The sequence below is a fragment of the Gopherus flavomarginatus genome, chromosome 1, assembly GCF_025201925.1.
Source record: "Gopherus flavomarginatus isolate rGopFla2 chromosome 1, rGopFla2.mat.asm, whole genome shotgun sequence".
NCBI classification, from domain to species: Eukaryota; Metazoa; Chordata; order Testudines; family Testudinidae; genus Gopherus; species Gopherus flavomarginatus.
The window spans coordinates 331,665,312-331,681,356 of record NC_066617.1 but is presented as its reverse complement, the minus strand read 5'-3'; the positions used below and the strand labels follow the sequence as shown (position 1 = coordinate 331,681,356).

Here is a 16,045-nt window from a genome sequence, read left to right as displayed (position 1 = left end):
AGGATGGTCTCAGCAGGGCAGGCCTGCCAATCGATTGTATAACCTGCACCAGCGGTGCCGGGGCTTGAGGCAGCGCAGACTCCGTCAACGCAATCAGCTCCCTCGCCTTGGGAAAGGTCGCCGGCGTGGAGGGAATAGTGAGCTCAACCACGGCATGCACCGGGGAGCTTTCAGGCACCAGACTCGATGGCTTTGCGGGACAGAAATTGACAGTGCCGAAGCTGGCAGTGCCGCAGCAGGTGTCGGTGCCGGGTGGTCCGACTAAGGCAGGTGCTCCGACTGTCGTGCAGGCGGCATAGAAGCAGCAGGAGTCTTATGTTTCTTAACCCACGGGGAGAGGGAACGGTGCAGACCAGACATCTGTGCTGGTGATGGTCGGTGCCAAGGGGCCTTAGCAGTACCGGTGTGATCCGGTGCCGAAGAAGCACTTCTCCCTGATGCGGACTGTCCGGCGCTCGGTGTCGAGGGCAGAGCAGTAAGAGCTGCCTCCATCAGGAGCTGTTTGAGACGAAAGTCCCACTCTTTCTTCATCCTCAGCTTAAAGGCCTTACAGATCCAGCACTTATCCGAGAGGTGGGATTCCCCGAGGCACTTAGGACAGGAGTCGTGGGGATCTCCCGTTGGCATCGGCTTGTGGCAGGCCGACCATGGTTTGAAGCCCGGAGAACTGGGCATGGGCCCCTGTACCATGTGCGGGGAAGGGGCTAATCCCAGAACCCCTCTCAGCTACATTATAGAACGAATAAAACTAACTACAACTATAGAAATTATAACTATATACACGAGTATTAGTAAGAGAACTACGAGTGGCTAGGGAAGTGGAGATCAGCTAAGCCGCGCTCCACTGTTCCAACGACCAACACGGGCGGTAAGAAGGAACTGAGGGGCCGTTGGGTCGGCAGGGGTATATATCCAGCACCACGGCGGCGTCACTACAGGGGGTGACCCAGCCGACCCACTGAGTGTTGCTAGGGTAAAAATCTTCCAACGAACGTACACACGGGGCGCGCACACCTAATTGGAATTGATATGAGCAAGCACTCGAAGAAGAACAAACCATCCGAATGTGCAGAAAGAACAGCAAGTATGGCAGGCGACCAGCTTGGCTTAACAGAGAAATCTTCATGAGCTTAAACACAAGAAGGAAGCTTACAAGAGGTGAAAACCTGGACAGATGACTAGGGAGGAGTATAAAAATATTGCTCGAGTATGCAGGGGTGTAATCAGGAAGGCCAAAGCACAATTGGAGTTGCAGCTAGCAAGGGATCTGAAGGGTAACAAGAAGGGTTTCTACAAGTATGTTAGCAACAAGAAGGTGGTCAGGGAAAGTGTGCGACCCTTACTGAATGGGGGAGACAACCTAGTGACAGATGACGTGGAAAAAGCTAATGCATTCAATGCTATTTTGCCTTGGTTTTCACAGACAAGGTCAGCGCCCAGACTGCTACACTGGACAACACAGTATGGGGAAGAGGTGAGCAGCCCTCAGTGGTGAAAGAACACGTTAAGGACTATTTAGAAAAGCTGGACATGCACAAGTCCAATGGGTCAGATACAATGCATCTGAAGGTGATGATGGACTTGGCTGATGTGATTACAGAGCCACTGGCCATTATCTTTGAAAACTCATGGCGATGGGGGAGGTCCCAGATGATTGGAAAAAGGCAAATATAGTGCCCATTTTTAAAAAAGGGAAGAAGGAGAATCTGGGGAACTACAAACCTCAGCCTCACCTCAGCCCCCAGAAAAATGATGGAGCAGGTACTCAAGGAATCCATTTTGATGCACTTGGAGGAGAGGAAGGTGATCAGGAATAGTCAACATGGATCCACCAAGGGCAAGTCATGCCTGACCAACCTGATTGCCTTCTATGATAAGATAACTGGCTCTGTGGATATGGGAAAAGCGGTGGATGTAATATACCTTGACTTTGGAAAGCTTTTGATAAGAGTCTCCCACAGTATGCTTGCCAGCAAGTTAAAGAAATATAGATTGGATGAATGGACTATAAGGTGGATAGAAAGCTGGCTAGATCATCGGGCTCAATGAGTAGTGATCAGTGGCTCGATGTCTAGTTGGAAGACCCAGTGGAGTGCCCCTGGGGTCGGTCTCAGGGACAGTTTTGTTCAACATCTTCATTAATGATCTGGAGGATGGGATGGATTGCACCATCAGCAAATTCGCAGATGACACTAAGCTAGGGGGAGAGGTAGATACACTGGAGGGTAGGGATAGGGTCCAGTATGACCTAGAGAAATTGGAGGATTAGACCAAAAGAAATCTGATGAGGTTCAATAAGGACAAGTGCAGAGTCTTGAACTTCGGACGGAAGAATCCCATGCACTGCTACAGGCTGGGGACCGACTGGCTAGCAGCAGTTCTGCAGAAAAGGACCTGGAGATTACAGTGGACAAGAATCTGGATACGAGTCAACAGTGTGCCCTTGTTGCCAAGAAGGTTAATGGCATATTGGGCTGCATTAGTAGGAGCTTTGCCAGCAGATCGAGAGAAGTGATTATTCCTCTCTATTCGGCACGAGTGAGGCCAAATTTGAAGTACTGCATCCAGTTTTGGGCCCCCCACTACAGAAAGGATGTGGACAAATTGGAGAGAGTTCAGCAGAGGTCAACAAAAATGATTAGGGGGTTGGGGCATATGACTTATGAGGAGAGGCTGAGGGAAAAGATGGTCACTCACCTTTGTAACTGTTGTTCTTCGAGATGTGTTGCTCATATCCATTCCAATTAGGTGTGTGCGCGCCACGTGCACGTTCATTGGAAGATTTTTACCCTAGCACCCCTTGGAGTGGCGCTGCTATGGTGCCGGATATATACCCCTGCCGGCCCATCCGCTCCTCAGTTCCTTCTTGCCGGCTACTCCGACAGAGAGGAAGGAGGGCGGGTTTGGAATGGATATGAGCAACACATCTCGAAGAACAACAGTTACAAAGGTGAGTAACAGTCTTTTCTTCTTCGAGTGCTTGCTCATATCCATTCCAGTTAGGTGATTCCCAAGCCTTACCTAGGTGGAGGGGTCGGAGCAAGACGTTGCGGAATGTAAGACCGCTGAGCCAAAGGCGGCATCATCTCTGGACTGCTGGACCAATGCGTAGTGTGATGCAAAGGTGTGGATGGAAGATCAGGTAGCCGCGCGACATATTTCCTGGATGGGAACATGGGCCAGGAAAGCGGCAGATGAGGCTTGAGACTGAGTAGAATGTGTGGTGAGATGGCCAGTCGGAATGTGAGCCAAGTCATAGCATGTCCGGATACAGGATGTCACCCAAGATGAAATCCATTGGGAAGAGATTGGCATGCCCTTCATGCGCTCTGCGACAGCTACAAAGAGCTGAGGCGAACGTCAGAAGGGTTTGGTCCTCTCGATATAAAAGGCAAGAGCCTTGCGGGCATCCAGAGTATGCAGCTGTTGTTCCCGACACAATGAGTGCGGCTTCGGGAAAAAGACTGGTAGAAAGATGTCTTGATTAACGTGGTAGGCAGAGACCACCTTAGGAAGGAATGCCGGGTGCGGTCGCAGCTGTACCTTGTCCTTGTGGAATACCGTATACGGGGGATCCACAATCACAGCTCGAAGTTCCAAGACTCGCCTAGCCAAGGTGATAGTGACGAGGAAGGCTGTCTTCCAGGACAGGTACAGCAGCGAGCAAGTGGCTAAAGGCTCAAAGGGGGGACCCATGAGCCTAGCTAAGACAAGGTTTAGATCCCAGGTAGGGGTTGGGCGCTTAACCTGAGGGTAGAGCAGCTCCAAGCCTTTGAGGAACCTGGAAACTATGGCAAGGACAGGTGCAGCGCCCCTCAAGCCAGTTTCCCCAGGACGGAAGGTGGAAATAGCTGCAAGATGCACCCTTATAGAAGAGATCGCCAGGTCCTGCTCCTTTAGGGACCATAAATAGTCCAAGATAATGGGGACCGATACACCTTCAGGGATAAAGTCATGCTGGGTGCACCAGTGGGAGAAGCACTTCCACTTGGCGAGATATGTTGTCCTCGTGGAAGGCGTTCTGCTTCCCAGCAGTACCTGTTGCACTGAGGTGGAACAATGCTACTCAGATTGGCTCAACCAGACAGCAGCCATGCTGTTAGATGAAGGGACCGCAGGTCCGGGTGGTGAAGCCTGCCGAAGTCCTGCGTTATGAGGTCCGGGCAGAGTGGCAGTGGGATTGGGTCTGCCAGAGAGAGTTCGAGCAGCTGGGTGTACCAGTGCTGTCTCGGCCATGCTGGAGCGATCAATATTAGTTGGGCTCTGTCCTGCGGAGCTTGAGTAGAACTCTGTGGACGAGAGGAAATGGTGGGAAGGCATAAAATAGGTGACCTTTCCACAGAATTAGGAACGCGTCTGAGAGGGAGCCTGGGGAGCGACCTTGTAGGGAGCAGAACACCTGGCATTTCCTGTTCTCTCGGGAGGCAAAGAGGTCTATGTGGGGAAAGCCCCACTTCTGGAATACAGAATGGAGAATGTCCGGACGGATGGACCACTCGCGGGGCTTGAAAGCCTTGCAGATGCGGCACTTGTCTGCGAGGTGGGATTCACCCAAGCACTTGAGACATGAGTCGTGAGGGTCTCCTGTGGGCATCGGCCTATGACAGGCCGAGCACGGTTTGAAGCCCAGTGAACCGGGCATAGGCCCCGGTACCGGGTGAGGGGAAGGGGCTAATCCCCGATCCCCCTCAACTATATATAATAACTACCTAATAAGACTAGAAAACTAACTAGAAATATAGACTATCAAAACTATATACACAATAACGATTAGAAACGAGCGAATAGCTAGGGAGGTGGAGATCAGCTAAGCCGCGCTCCACTGTTCCAACAACCGACACGGGTGGTAAGAAGGAATTGAGGGGCGGATGGGCCAGCAGGGGTATACATCCGGCACCATGGCGGCGCCACTCCAGGGGGTGCCCTGCCGGCCCACCGAGTGTTGCTAGGGTAAAAATCTTCCGACGAACGTGCATGCGGCGTGCACACACCTAACTGGAATGGATACGAGCAAGCACTCGAAGAAGAACTGGGATTATTTAGTCTGTAGAAGAGAAGAGTGAGGGGGGATTTGATAGCAGCCTTCACTATGTGATGGGGGTTTCCAAGGAGAATGGAGGTAGGCTGTTCTCAGTGGTGGCAGATGATAGAACAAGAAGCAATGGTCTCAAGTTGCGGTGGGGGAGGTCTAGGTTAGATATTAGGAAAAAACTATTTCACTAGGAGGGTGGTGAAGCACTGGAATGGGTTACCTAAGGAGGTGGTGGAATCTCCATCCTTAGAGGTTTTTAAGACCTGGCTTGACAAAGCCCTGGCTGAGATAATTTTGTTGGGGTTGGTCCTGCTTTGAGCAGGGGGTTGGACTAGATGACCTCCTGAGGTCTCTTCCAACCCTAAGCTTCTGATTCTATAAGAGACATCGGTCCATTTACCAGATGATGGAGCAGACCTTTCCAGCACATTCAGAACCAGGAGTAATTGTGACTCAATCAGTGAGGGAGACAGTGCACACACTCTCCTCCTCTGATCATGCTACCAGAGAGACTGCCTCAAATCTGATTTACATTACTGGGAAACAGACTGAAAGTAATGTTCCAACAAAGAAAATCTATTTTCCATTACACACAGAAGCCTTTTGGTCACTATATAACTGGAAAAGAAAAGAGACAGTAGTATCAAACCAACACTTGCTGGGTCAATCAGTGAGACACTGTAGATAATAAAACACATTATACCACTGAGAGGAGACTGGAATAAAAAGCTCAGGAGGAGGTAAAGTTGTGAAACATAGGCAAAAGAAACTCAAAAATAGTTGACTTATTTTCTTTTGAAACTAATTGTGACACAACAGGGGCGTGTAGATTTTTGTTAGCTATACAGACATTTAGTTAGTTAATTTGTTAGCTATATAGACACTTGATTCAGGCAGACTAATCGTGTCTATGTAACAGTTCTCATTTTTAACATTCTAAAAGTTTGAGGACCAGGATATTCTTTCATCAGTGCATTTACAGCTGATATGCGAAGTCTAAAGGCCTGATGATAAATTCTTAGTTTTGAGTCTACCAAACTAGTGCTGCCCAGAAATGAACACTTTAAAATATTCACCTCTCATAAATGTTTGATATCTAACTACATGAGAAGATTCCCTCTGTGACTGCAGAGATTGTTTTCCGTTTCCTGCTCTGTACCCACATGGGGTTTGTTCTACCCTCCCCCCAAAACAAGACCATTCTGCGGGGAGAGAGGACAAAAAAACAAACATCCAATTTCCGTAACTATTTGCCTGATGAAGCAATCCTCTGAGGATCCTTAAGGACAATTTTGAATTTAATGACTTTCATGGGTTTAGATTACATTTTCTGGGCTCTTAGAACTTCCATTTTAATTCCTTAATACAATATCAAAAGTAGAGCTGTCAATTAATTGCAGGTAACTCATGCGATTAACTCAAAAAAAATAATCACCATTAAAAAAATTAATCGCAATTGCAGTTTTAATCACATTGTTAAACAACAGAATACCAATTGAAATTTATTAAATATTTTTGGATGTTTTTCTACATTTTCAAATATATTGATTTCTATTGCAACACAGAATACCAAGCGTACAGTGCTCACTTTATATTATTTTTTATTACAAATATTTGCAAAAATTATAAACAAAAGAAATAGTATTTTTCAATTCACCTCATACAAGTACCATAGTGCAATCTCTATCGTGAAAGTGCAACTTATAAATGTAGATTTTTTTGTTATATAACTGCACTCAAAAACAAAACAATGTAAAACTTCAGAGCTTACATGTCCATGAACTTCTTGTTCAACCAATTGTTCAGACAAACAAGTTTGTTTACATTTACGGGAGATAATGCTGCTGGCTTTTTATTTACGTCACCTGAAAGTAAGAACAGGCGTTAATATGGCACTTTGGTAGATAGCATTGCAAAGTATTTACGTGCCAGATATGTTAAACACTTGTATGCCCCTTCATGCTTCGGCCACCATTCCAGAGGAGACGCTTCCATGCTGATGATGCTAGTTAAAAAAATAATGTGTTAATTAAACTTTGACTGAACTCCTTGGGGGAGAATAGTATGTTTCCTGCCCTGTTTTACCTGCATTCTGCCATGTATTTCATGTTATAGCAGTCTTGGATATTATAGCAGTCCCAGCATGTTGTTTGTTTTAAGAACAATTTCATTGCAGATTTGACAAAATGCAAAGAAGGTACCAATGTGAGATTTCTAAAGATAGCTACAGCACTCGACTCAAGGTTTAAGAATCTGAAGTGCCTTCCAAAATCTGAGGGGGATGAGGTGTGGAGCATACTTTCAGTCTTAAAAGAGCAACACTGTGATGCAGAAACTACAGCACCCAAACCATCAAAAAAGAAAATCAACCTTCTGCTGGTGGCATCTGACTGAGATGATGGAAGTGAACATGCACTGGTCTGCACTGTTTTGGATCAGTATCGAGCAGAACCTGTTATCAGCATGGATGCATGTCCTCTGGAATGATGGTTGAAGATGAAGGGACACATGAATCTTTAGCAGATTTGGCACGTAAATATCTTGCAACGCTGGCTACAACACTGCCATGCGAATGCCTGTTCTCACTTTCAGGTAACACTGTAAACAACAAGCGGGCAGTATTATCTCCTGTAAATGTAAACAAAGTTGTCTGGCTGAGCAATTGGCTGAACAAAAAGTAAGACTGATAAGACTTGTAGGCTCTAAAGTTTTACATTGTTTTATTTTTAAATGCAGTTATTTTTTGTACATAATTCTACATTTTTAAGTTCAACTTTCATGATAAAAAGGTTGCATTACAGTACTTGTATTAGGTGAACTGAAATATAGTATTTTTTTTTGCAGCACAAATATTTGTAATAAAAAATAAATACAAAGTGAGCACTGTACATTTTGTATTCTGTGCTGTAACTGAAATCAGAATATTTGAAAATGTAGAAAACAAAAAATATTTAAATAAATGGTATTCTATTATTAACAGTGAGATTGTATGCACGATTGTGATTAATTTTTTAAATTGTGCGATTAATCACATTTTTTAAATCAATTCACAGCCCTAATGAAACCTAATGACATGCAAAGTAACAATTTTTCTTACTACAATGACATTCACTTAATATGATTGCCTCGCCAAGATTCTAATTTTTGAACTGATTTGTATTGCTGCCTATTTTGATAACTTTCAGTTGTTAATATTGGATAATTCAATCAGAACTGATTGAAACATGGAAATCAGATATGTGATTTAACACATACAACATGGAGAGACTTGCAATATACTTAACCAGGAATTTTCTTGCTTGCTTTCCTGCAGCAGTACACAGTAAAAGAAGTAGTGGTAAAGTGACCTTTTAATGCACTGGCACTGCAGGCAGCCAGACCAGAAAAAAAAAAAAAGCACAGACTTTCATCTTTAACGGACTTATCTGTATGTTATCAATGTTCTGTATTGTTCAGCTTAAAAAAACAGTAGCTGGAATAGACACATTTCACTGATCAGTATGTATTTTAATTGCTCTGATACAATCCTGTTGGATGATTATCAGAACCAATGGGTAAGAATGACAAATGTAAAAAGAAAATGGATGTTTTGTAATTTGGCTTTATTTTTCATCAGCAGAATAATGATGTGAACAGTTTGCTAGAATAACTTTTTCACACCTGGAACAGCTTGCACACAGGACCTGCAGAGAATTGAGAACACTCAAGCACCTTGCAGGATTGGGCCTATACTTTGCAAATGGTACTGAATGGAACTTGGCCACTGGAGCAGGTTAGACAAACACCTGTCAGAAATGGTCTAGATAATACTTAGTCCTGTCACGAGTGCAGGGGACTGGACTAGATGGTCTCTTGAGTTCCCTACCAGTCCTATGATTCTATGATTTTTTTGTGCAATTTATATCTGAATAGTTCAGTAGCATCCTCCTAATTGGCACAAACAGAGAGAAACAAATGTACCAAAATTAAGCAATTGTCTCAATTATTAGAGGTTGATGGGAACACACTGCACTGGGAAACTTAAAGGTACTCCAAAGCATTAAAATATTTTCTAAAACAATATTAAGGCATGACACTCTTTTAACAATCATAATTGAGCTGGGAAACAGCATGAAATGAACAAAGGGCAGCACAGTGAGAAATTTATACTAGCAATTGGTGTGCCATTATCCCAGTGTTTAAAGTCATTGAAATACATTCCAATGAATCCTTGGCAATTTTCCCAATCAAGTGGGCTTGCCAATTATTAAGGTTCAGGTTAAGTGAATTTTACTGTATTTCTGACTTTGATCACAGTACTGTTTACCGTTAGGGTAATGTTGGAGACTACTTCATAAGAGAGGACAGCAGTCATTTCTGCTTCTTTTAAAATCTTATCTACATTCATGTAATAGGAGATCACAACGAGAGTGCATAAAAAGTGTCCGGGTTTCCTATTTTTGACTTGAATATTTAAGATATATTTTCCTGTAAGGACCCAACTGAAAATTTACTATAGTTTTTTATAATCTACAAAATTAATGATACTCTCGTAAAAGCTTTTAAAATAAGTGTCTTTCACAGTTTTCTTTTTCTATTTGTGGAACACTTTCCCCCATTTGTGTTTCAAATAAAAATGTAGAGTTTCTTTCCTCCACCTACATTATATATTAGGTTGGGAACAATCTTTGTTTACTATTGTGGAACAGCACAATCCAATTTAAAACAAATCAGAGACTGACCTTTTTAAAGTCAATATTTAGAAATTGGAGACTTTCCCCAGCTGATACATTAAGGTAGGTCAAACTTGGGGCAACTACTACTACTATACAGAGATCTGCAGATATGGATGAAAGGTAGGGCTTATAAAAGTTAACTTCAAACATGACATAACTACTTTTAAACTCTGTAGTGATGCTTTTTTATATATTCCTTTCATATAAATAAAGTGTATTAGCAAATATAGCTCTCTGTATTGTAAGATGTGATCACAGATTAGATGCAAAAGACTACACTTGAAGATTTTTCATGTACTGCTCATTTGGTGGATATAATTTATAGAAAATTTGTAGACTTCAAAAATGAATATGTATTTACATACCTTAAAGAATTCCTTTTTTTCAACTTGTTCATTGCCATCAGCATCCAACATTTTAAAAGCAATATGAAATCCAGTTTGTGGTTCTGCAATGAAGTGTTAAAAATACATATACATTTGCTTATAAATAATTAATACAGCAGAATTATCACCTGCAGTTTTCCATAGCTGAACAGATGCTCTGAATTCCCAAACTATATTATCCTACGCAACTATTATGTGAATGTTAGAAAACACTGTTTTATATCCATTTCAAAAGATAGAGATATGGGTAATTAAATGCTAATAGTACCTATAAATAGCAGAATATCTTGATCTGTTCTCACCTATTCTGAAAATTCAGTCCATCTTAATGCCCTAGATTCTCTTCCTATGATCCTCTGCCTGTTTCCCCATTTTCTCCATTGCCATTGACCATCTCAAGTTCTAGCTCTACGTCCTGTACCTACTTTCATGCTAAGAAGAGCCGGAAAAAATCTCCAAAACCAATCAATATTCCCAAATTGGTCAGAAGAATCACTTTAGGTCTCAGGTACTTCCTCTCAGAAACTAAGCATGCTGTATACAATTATCTTCAGTCTCTACTGCCCTGAGAAGCAAGAGATTGGGTTTGTAAATCAAATCCAGTTTGTAAATCAAACCCAGTTCCTTCAGCTAGGAGGCACGGGAACTAGCCACAGGGTCCTGAGACAGCCCAAGTATTTTTTTTTCTTAACAGAATCTCTCTATAAATTTGAGCTCCAATTCTTCCCCTTTCAGCACATTGTGTATTTTATTCTCCAATACTTATTTTTTAATGAAATGATGCAAATAGTTTGCAAAAACGTGCACTGCATTTCTTTCACCAAATTGCTGCCTCTTATCTATCAGGACAATTTCATCAAGTCTAGTAAGCACTACGAAAACGCAAAACTCTCTGAACTACTTCTTTTGTCCATTTGAGACTACCTGACTCACTAGTGGGTTGTCCTCTTAACTAGCAGGAGTAATTTGACACTGAAACACGTTTGAAGTCCATTGCAGCAGCAAGTGACCCCACTGATATCTGGGAGTTTGTAGCTCTATGCAGGCAAACCATCAATTAGAAGACAGCTATGGGACATCTCCTATCGTTTACCAGGGTCACAAAGGTCTCCAGGAATACAATGTTCAATCTCCCTGGGGAATGTGAAGCCCCTTCAGAGAGGTTTTTAGTTTGGAGTTAAATTTTTTCAGCCTTGGCTGACAAAAGCTAAATCCAGGGTTGTGAGTTCAATCCTTCAGGGGGCCATTTGGGGATTGGTCCTGCTTTGAGCAGGGGGTTGGACTAAATGATCTTCTGAGGTCCCTTCCAACCCAAATAATCTATGAACTCTATGAACTCTAAAAGCGTGGACCTTATTTTTCTAACGTGCACAAAGCTTACGTTTTTGCAGAGTGAAAACATTAAGAAAATGCCTCTTTTTACTTTCCAGTGAATCTGGCAAAAATATTATACAACATGTTGTCTTTATATATTAGACATTATTTACCCCTTCACCAGCCAATTAGCATTTCCAATTGACCAACCCTGTGATGCACTAATATTTGACAAATATTACAGTGTGTTAATCCGAACTCTATGGAAACTGATTTCCTTTCTATGGAAATGTTTCATTTGCAACCTTTCACCAGAGAGTTCTCTGGTTCAATACTAATAAGAGCATATCCCATAAAAATGTTAGAGAATAAAAGTGTAATGATTTATTGTAAAATGATTCATGTAATCTGTGTTGTAACTAACAGATAAGAAAGTAGCCTAACGTAAAATATACAGGCTAGAACTGCTCATACAGTCCTCAAGAAGACACACTTACCTGATACGATGTAATGCCAATGGTATGCATTTTATAATGCAAATGTGGTTCAAAGAAGATCTCAGATATATTTGTATTTAAATACACTGTCAGGCAAAACTGTAAAATCTGAACATCAGACCTGCATATTAGCCACAAGTGTAGGTTCCATTTGGTCCTGCACAGCAAAACAGCATTAATTATCTCTAACTTTTATAATGGGCTAACTGAAATAAAGTTTTTGATAGAGATGGTATGCTCAGCTCCCGGAGTCACTCACTAGGAAAGAAATGCTGGCTTTTAGCTGTTCACAACCCATAGCAGAGACTAACCAGGAGTATACCATTAACTAAGCCTTGGCACTGAACAAAAGATAATTGTGGTGACATGAGGCATGTCTGAGTGGGAAGCAAGTACTGCAATAGGTAAAATAAGGCCTCCATTTATCATGAAGAAATATTTTCAACGCAGGCCCTTGTTATCCAGTTACTGGATTTCATATCTGTCCAGGTGCACAGAAACTGGGAATATCTTAGCCAATAGAGGGGTAGTACAAGAGGATAGCAGATCCAGAGAATAACTGTGTGGGGTTGGGAAAATCTCATTAAAAAGGTAAATAAAGCCTCAGAGTTTCTTCGAATAATCTGATTGTATCTAGTAATAATTAAAGAGTCAGACACATAGGCTACTTAATTATGAAATATCAAGAACTGATTGATATGGGATAGATATTAGATACAGATGGAAGCACTAACCCTTGCTGACATTTGCTTTCAGAATGATGTACATGATAACCTTTTGTGTAACTTCCGAAGCAAAATTAATGTTGGATTCATCCTGCATAAATAGGTTCCTTTGTTTTTGAAGTTCAATCCATTCCTATATGATATACTCTGGAAATAATGTCATTTGATTGTCTGAAAATGCGAAGAAGTGCTTGCTTTGAAGCTGCTTCATTTCCTTCTTATTGATCCAATGCATCGACGTTGGTTTTAATTCTCAGCCTAACTGAATGTAAAGAAACTGAATCTTCTGCTATCTGATTTTAATTAAAACATACTATATAAGAATATTGATGCTGCTATGGGGTTCTCTTTTTTTAATGTGCTTATGACTATCCACTGCCTGATTTGTTTTGCAACTGTTAGTGCCTGTGTTAGTGCTGCAGCTTTAAGCAGCTTTTTGCCCTGGCCTCCATGTTCAGGAAACGAGCACACAGTTTCAAGGGAGAAACATTTCCGAGAGCTACCATTGGGGCTAGGCAAATTTTGTGGTCAGCCATTTCCAGGAAACCCACCCCCCCCCGAGGGTGGTAACGAGGCACCTGCAAGTCTCCTTATAAATTGCCCAGTGTGTATAGAGTGGACAGGGAGAAAACGAAAAAAGCTGGACCTTGTAACCGAGCCTGATCAATTCGAGGTCTCCCTCGGCCGCGTGTTTTAAGGAGCCTACCCGATTACCGGTGATGATGAAACTTTCGTGGTTTGTGTGTGAGTATACTTAGGTGCTAATTATTGCTATTTTTGCTAGCTAACTGAGTCTGTATTGTGTTGTAAGCCGGAGTTTTATGGCAAGCTTTAGTTGTCTTATTGCATTTTGTTTTTATTTAGATGAGTAATTGCATATATGCTTAATAATAGCACCAACAGCACCCTTACTAACCCTTGGAAGGACCTGAATAACTACTGGGACCTAGAGAGGTACCAGGGTCAGCTTCTGTTTGTAATTGCAGTATTTTTATTATTTGTTCTGGTTTTATATTGTAAGCCCAAGTTGTAACTAGTATTGAGTTGTTCCTTATCCTCACCTGTGACCCATTCAATAAACCCTCAATTTTTAACCCCACGACTGATTGTTTGCGTTATCCCCCTTGCTACCTTCGGGGCACTAGTCACCCCTCCCAAGGGCATCCAGTGATCGAACCTCCGCCCTATCCCAACGCTCATTACCCGGTAGATAACGGGCACCTTGTGACCATATCGGTGGAGCGAGGGGCGAGAGTAATCAGTAATCAACAGCAACAAATAAATTAGTTTCACATTTTTCCTGTGGAGCTAGATCCTGTCTGCCCCTTCTGGATTCAGTAAACCCCTGGCTGGTATTTCTATTTGCATGGAAGAAATGTTTTCCTTCTCTTAAATACCAGTAGTGATCAAGGTAGCCTATCTTGAAAATGACTGTTTTCATATGTAAGAGGTGACCTTACTTCTCCCCCCTGCTTTATGTAGGACATTACTCAGCCAGAATCCTTCTAAGCAATTACCATCTGTTTGGAAACACTTTTGAATAACTATTGTGCATTTAGTATTGTTCAAATTCAAAATTATTGGGTCATTAGTTGTGGCACTGGAGGGTCACTACTCGAGGAGGGGGGCAGTATATTTGTATGATGGATTAGTTTATACTGACACCCATGCACAATGTTGTGATCTGTATTAGCTAGAGTTTCCTGAAGGATGATTGCTTCATGCCATGTATATTGCATTGCTATAGTCCAGCCAGGAGGTGCTTTCCTCTGCCCACCATCATAACCTCTGTCTTGCCTGAATTCAATTTCATCCATGACCTGATCAAGCTCAGGGCCATCTTGGTTGTACTGGTATGGTTACATGTGGTGAAAGATAGGTAGCTCTGTGTGTCATCTGCATACTGCTGGCACTCAAGTCCATGTTATCTTTCCAGTTCACCTAGTGGCTGTATGTAGATGGTAAATAGAACTGGAGAGAGAATCAATGCTTGAGGCCCTCTACAAAGTGAGGGGGCTGGCGGGAAAGATGTCATTTTCCATCATGGTTCTCTGGATGCATCCTTCAAGCAAAATCATTTTAGTGCAATCACCTCTCTTAGGTAAGACAGCAGTATCTCATGGTTGAGAGTACTGAATGCTGCAGAGAGGTCCATGAGGATATATGTCCATCATCCACTGACATCAAGAGAGCTAAGAATTTTGGTTTTCTCCTGCTTTTGTGAGTCTAATGGTTTGAGAAAGAGTATACTGGCTAACAAAACTGGGCCTATATGGTTATGTAATTGGAATGTATCATAGCTAGCCAAAGGCCTCACTTCATAATGCCCATTATATCAAATTTTGTCTTCGAAAGCTCTCCCTGACTTTTAATATTTCCCAGCTTGAGGGACAGACCACCAAAGTGGTACAGAGGGGTGGCATGTATGGCGCACAGGCCAGGATTAGTGTCTGTGAGGAAAGCTAAAAGACCCAAGGTCACCCCAACAGACCCAGCAAAGAATGCCATTATATTTGCAGTTAAAGCAGCAAATGGCTCTCTTGAAAGCCACCTGCACTCACTCCCTGTTCCCACTGTAGCCCCTCATGAAGGTGGCTGCAGTAGTACTTTTCATATCCAGGACTGCAGGCTCAAAGAACTACCTGCCAGCCCAAACATCTTTTCCCTGTTCTTTTCAGCCCAGCCTTGTGTAACACGGTCAACAGTTTCCACAACTTTGGTAAGTGGCGGCTGGAAATGGAGAGGAGGGCTACTGAAGTAATCAGCAGACAACAGGGCAAGCAGAAGAGTCAGCAAAATATATATATATGAGAGAGAGAAAAAAAACAAGGAAGAGAAATGGAACAGAGAAGAGGGAGGGAGTTAGAAGAAAATGGATTAAAAAATGGAGTGATGTCAGCAACTGTCTTAGGGCATGGTATGAAGGAACATGATGGGTTTCAAAACAATAATGTTGTGAACTATTGCTGTCTATCTAGTGTCCTTTATACATCTTAGTAAGTGAATATTAGAGAGACGGTGGATGAAGTAATATCTTTTACTGGACCAACTTCTGTTGGTGAAAGAGACAAGCTTTCAAGATACCATCTTCAGGTCTGGGGACAGTACTAAGAGTGTCCCAGCTAAATACAAGGTGGAAAAGATTGCTTAACATATGTAGTTAATACATATTTTAAAGGACCATTCAAGGTGATGAGGCCTGTTAACATCCCTGCAGTCATAGGACAAAATGAGGGGGATTAGTGGATTACAGATTGTTGTAATAAACCATCAATCCAGTGTTATAAAGACCCTGATTTTTAGTGTCTAGCAAAATTATGATTTTAAATTCCCAGGCTCATTTTTGGAGGTGTTGTGCACGACAGATACTCCTTTT

General features: G+C 42.3%; 1 protein-coding gene across 4 annotated transcripts in view; it reads right to left on the bottom strand.

Annotated features, from left to right (window-relative positions):
- Positions 1-16,045, bottom strand: part of MICU2 (mitochondrial calcium uptake 2) — a 266,388-nt gene that overhangs the window by 52,634 nt on the left and 197,709 nt on the right. For all 4 annotated transcript variants that reach the window (XM_050937276.1, XM_050937277.1, XM_050937278.1 and 1 more), the window contains one exon: positions 10,113-10,195. In XM_050937276.1, coding sequence (XP_050793233.1) covers positions 10,113-10,195 — 83 coding nt within the window. The remainder of the gene's footprint in view (positions 1-10,112; positions 10,196-16,045) is intronic.